This window comes from Crocuta crocuta, unplaced genomic scaffold (genome assembly GCF_008692635.1).
Source record: "Crocuta crocuta isolate KB4526 unplaced genomic scaffold, BGI_CrCroc_1.0 scaffold32, whole genome shotgun sequence".
NCBI lineage: Eukaryota > Metazoa > Chordata > Mammalia > Carnivora > Hyaenidae > Crocuta > Crocuta crocuta.
This window is the reverse complement of record NW_027529424.1, coordinates 964206-967758: the sequence shown is the minus strand read 5'-3', so window position 1 is coordinate 967758 and position 3553 is coordinate 964206. Positions and strand designations below refer to the sequence as shown.

General features: G+C 37.8%; 1 protein-coding gene across 5 annotated transcripts in view; it reads left to right on the top strand.

Annotated features, from left to right (window-relative positions):
• The window catches only part of MEIG1 (meiosis/spermiogenesis associated 1), a 19249-nt gene extending 15696 nt beyond the window's left edge, over positions 1 to 3553 (top strand). For all 5 annotated transcript variants that reach the window (XM_077758456.1, XM_077758459.1, XM_077758455.1 and 2 more), the window contains exons 3-4: positions 343 to 509; positions 3234 to 3553. In XM_077758456.1, the coding sequence (XP_077614582.1) occupies positions 372 to 509; positions 3234 to 3362 (267 nt within the window). In that variant the 5' untranslated portion in view covers positions 343 to 371 and the 3' untranslated portion in view covers positions 3363 to 3553. The remainder of the gene's footprint in view (positions 1 to 342; positions 510 to 3233) is intronic.

Genomic DNA, 3553 nt, shown 5'->3' with positions numbered 1-3553 from the left:
TATTTATTTATTTATTTATTTTTTTAATAGTTTATTGTCAAATTAGTTTCCACATAACACTCAGTGCTCATCCCCACAAGTGTCCTCCTCCATGACCATCCCCCCCTCCCCCCACATCCATCAGTCCTCAGTTTTTGTCAGCATTCAAGAGTCTCTCATGGTTTGCTTCTCTCCCTTTCCCCCACCATTTCCGCCCTAGAATTTAATGTTTAAATTTTAATATACCTAATGAGATTCTTAACAATCTAATTTTTTTTAATTGTGCTTTTGTTCACTCTTAAAGAGACTTTCAAATTTGTCATGGTTATGCTCTCTATTAATGTTGTTTTAAACATCTTTCAGAAATAATCAGTAATAAGACTTCTGTAGCCATGGCTAGTTCTGATATGAAGCCGAAATCAATAAGTCATGCCAAAAAATGGTCAGAAGAGATAGAAAATCTATACAGATTTCAACAAGCAGGATATCGGGATGAAATTGAATATAAACAAGTGAAACAAGTTTCTATGGTAAGATTTATAGTTTTACAAACCCAAACTCTAAATATTTAGTGGAAAGTATTAAAATCCAAATTTAAAAACAAAGAACCAAAGAATAACTAAAAAGGAGCTCTACTTCAGTTCTCTCATTTTACTGATAAGGAGATTGAGGCCCAGAAGAGTGAAGTTCAGGTAGACTGTAGGAAGAGGTGGTCTCTCAGCATGGAAACACTAAGAACTTTCTAGCTTTTATTGAGCAACTATGCTCCACTAAATGAATCATTTATGTAAACCACAAAAGTAGAGTCTTTTCCACTTACTCAGGTAATTCTATTCCCAGATATTCAGTTTGTTGTGTAACTATTATTTCTTTCCACTTTCTTTTTCATTACCACAAATTATGAAGAGGTTAGAGTCTGTTTATTATGGAGATTATACGTGACAAAAAACTATTAGCACCTTCTGACTTTGGTTATGCTTTACGTTCCCACCTCCAATAATGTGATTGCAATAAAATCAGGTCTAAGAGAAGTCAGAGAACACCCTTTGTCTGTCTCCGGGTGCAGGGAGGGTAGCTTTCACATGGGAGTTTTATTTCCTGCTTTCAGAGGGACAGAGAGGAGAGTCAGAGTGTCCTTTATGCATCGGTTGTTTCTCAAGTAACTTTAAACAATCACTATGCCTAAGTCGCATATCGGGCACAGCATGTCACACTGTGTGCAAATTTCTGTGCCAACTGCTTTAGGAGATAAGAGTGTAAGTGAGTACATGACCTTAAGAAACTGAGTGGGCCAGCGTGGAGAGAACCAGGTTTGGAATCTGTCTGTCCAGGATCAGCATCCGGGCTCTGTGTCTCATAAGCTGGGTCATCCTGAACAAGGTTCTCATCTTGGCTGAGCCCAACAGAAGAATGGGGATGGCAGTGCCTGCTTTAGAAAATGGTCACAGGTATTAAATGAAGTCATGCATTTGAAGTGCCTGACATTGTAGTCCTTAATAATTTGTTGAGTGAATGAATGCTGAGTGTTTAATTAAGTATAGCTTTTTATTATTCTTATAATCTTGGAGAAGATTAACAATGACACGAATAGTAAAGCCTGATGCAAGTCAAAATATGTGTGCCTTTAAAAAGGAGGCACAAGAATTTCGAGGAAGACAAAATCGCTTCCTTTGGGGGACAATCCTCCAAAATGGCTCCATGCCCCCAGAGACATTTGCAGAAGACCTTGAAGGTTGGACGGGATGGTAACTGAAGGATTGCCTTGATTGGCATGTCTCTCCTAGCATACAGAGGTCTGAAGGATTTGAACAAAGTTCTCTTTCCTCACCTGAAGCAGATGGCCTTCTAGGACACATAGCTATTAGAGCTTAATGACATCCCTAGCTAGTCTTGAGGACCATACCATGCCACTCTGTTCTACTCACAAGAGTGAAGCTTTCCTAGGTTGAATGGGCATCATCAAGTGAAAGGCCAAGAAGAAAAAAATTATAAAATACCAAAGGGGTATTTAAAATGACTAGAGGTTGATGAGCACAGAATCAATACAGCTGTTTGGAGGCCCATCCCATATACAGTGGCTATTTCTTCACTGAATGAGATGGTTTGGGGGAACCTAGTAAATAAAACATAGCCTGCTCATGGCCCCAAGAGGAAGAGGGTTATAATGGTGTTTTGAGAACACCCTCCTTTCTCTACTGGGAACATGGGAAGCTATGAAAGACAAGCTGACCTAAGTGATAGGAAGCATTGATTTTTTTTCTATACTGTATATGTCAGAGAGTCCACCAAGATTTATCAGCTATGCTGTTACCTAGTTTTGTAAATTCTTAAATAAATGAGACAACAAAAGAAAATGAAAACACTCTATTAGAAAATAAAGGGCATGCATTCCTTTGTAGTCATGAGGGAAAGTTGTGATTTATGGGTGGGGCAAATGAGAAGTAATGAGCTGCCTGTAGAGATGATGGTGAAGAAGAGGGTTTGATTATCTAAACCACAACACCTGAATAATCAGGTTTTGACAATGATAGAGTAGATCTTATGGAATCCAGAAGAAACATACCGGACAACAAGAGAAATGCATTGATCCAATCAAGAAAGCGGAACATGAATTTGGAGAGGAAAGTGAGAAAAATATCCAAACTAGGTCATGCCAAATGATAAAGTCAGCAAACCAAATGACATATGAGAAAGAATAGTGTGGGGGAAGGTAAGGAAAGATAGTTGAGAACCAAAATCATGACCTCAAATTTCTATTAAGAAATAGGTTTCAGGCTGAACTTGTGAGGTAGACATGAGGAGTGAATGCGCACCTTGAGGTATCAAGAATCTAACTGCTTCCATTTGTCATTGCTGTCAATGTCCAGCACTAGAGTGGGGCCCGAGCCCAATTCCCTCCTCGGGCTTTACTTTTAGAAGTCAGGAAGTAGTAATGTCTGAACTAATTTGAAAACCTAAGAAACAATGTTTAGAGTATTTTGAATGTTTCATCTTGGCCAATAAGTAGATTATTAAATCTAGAAATTGGGATCTAGAGAGAAGCACCCAATTAGTTGTTTTGCAGTAAAAGGATGCAACTTGACGACGTGTTTGAATTATGTATAATACTCTTCTTGAGAAATCAAGTATTTTTAGATTTAATTTTATGCTTTAATTCTTAGAGGTGAGTTATACTGCTAACTGTTTGATAGTTACATACTATGTAGAAATAAAACCAGCATCACAGTATTTGTATTCTGGTTTCTGATGTGCAGGTAGATCGTTGGCCGGAGACGGGATACGTGAAGAAACTTCAGAGAAAGGACAATACTTTCTATTACTACAACAAACAGAGGGAATGTGATGACAAGGAAGTTCACAAAGTGAAAATTTATGCTTACTAGTCTTTGCTCTTCTGATCTCATCCCTACTTTTTAAGAATTCAATGTTCTGTTCTACATCATGTAAATGTCACTTCACAAAATAATTCAAAATGCAGACTGCAGTTGAATGTTTTGAAACACAAAAGCCATGAAACCTGGTATCAATCATCCTGATCTTTTCCAAAAATATAATTGGAGAAGCATTAAAGTTG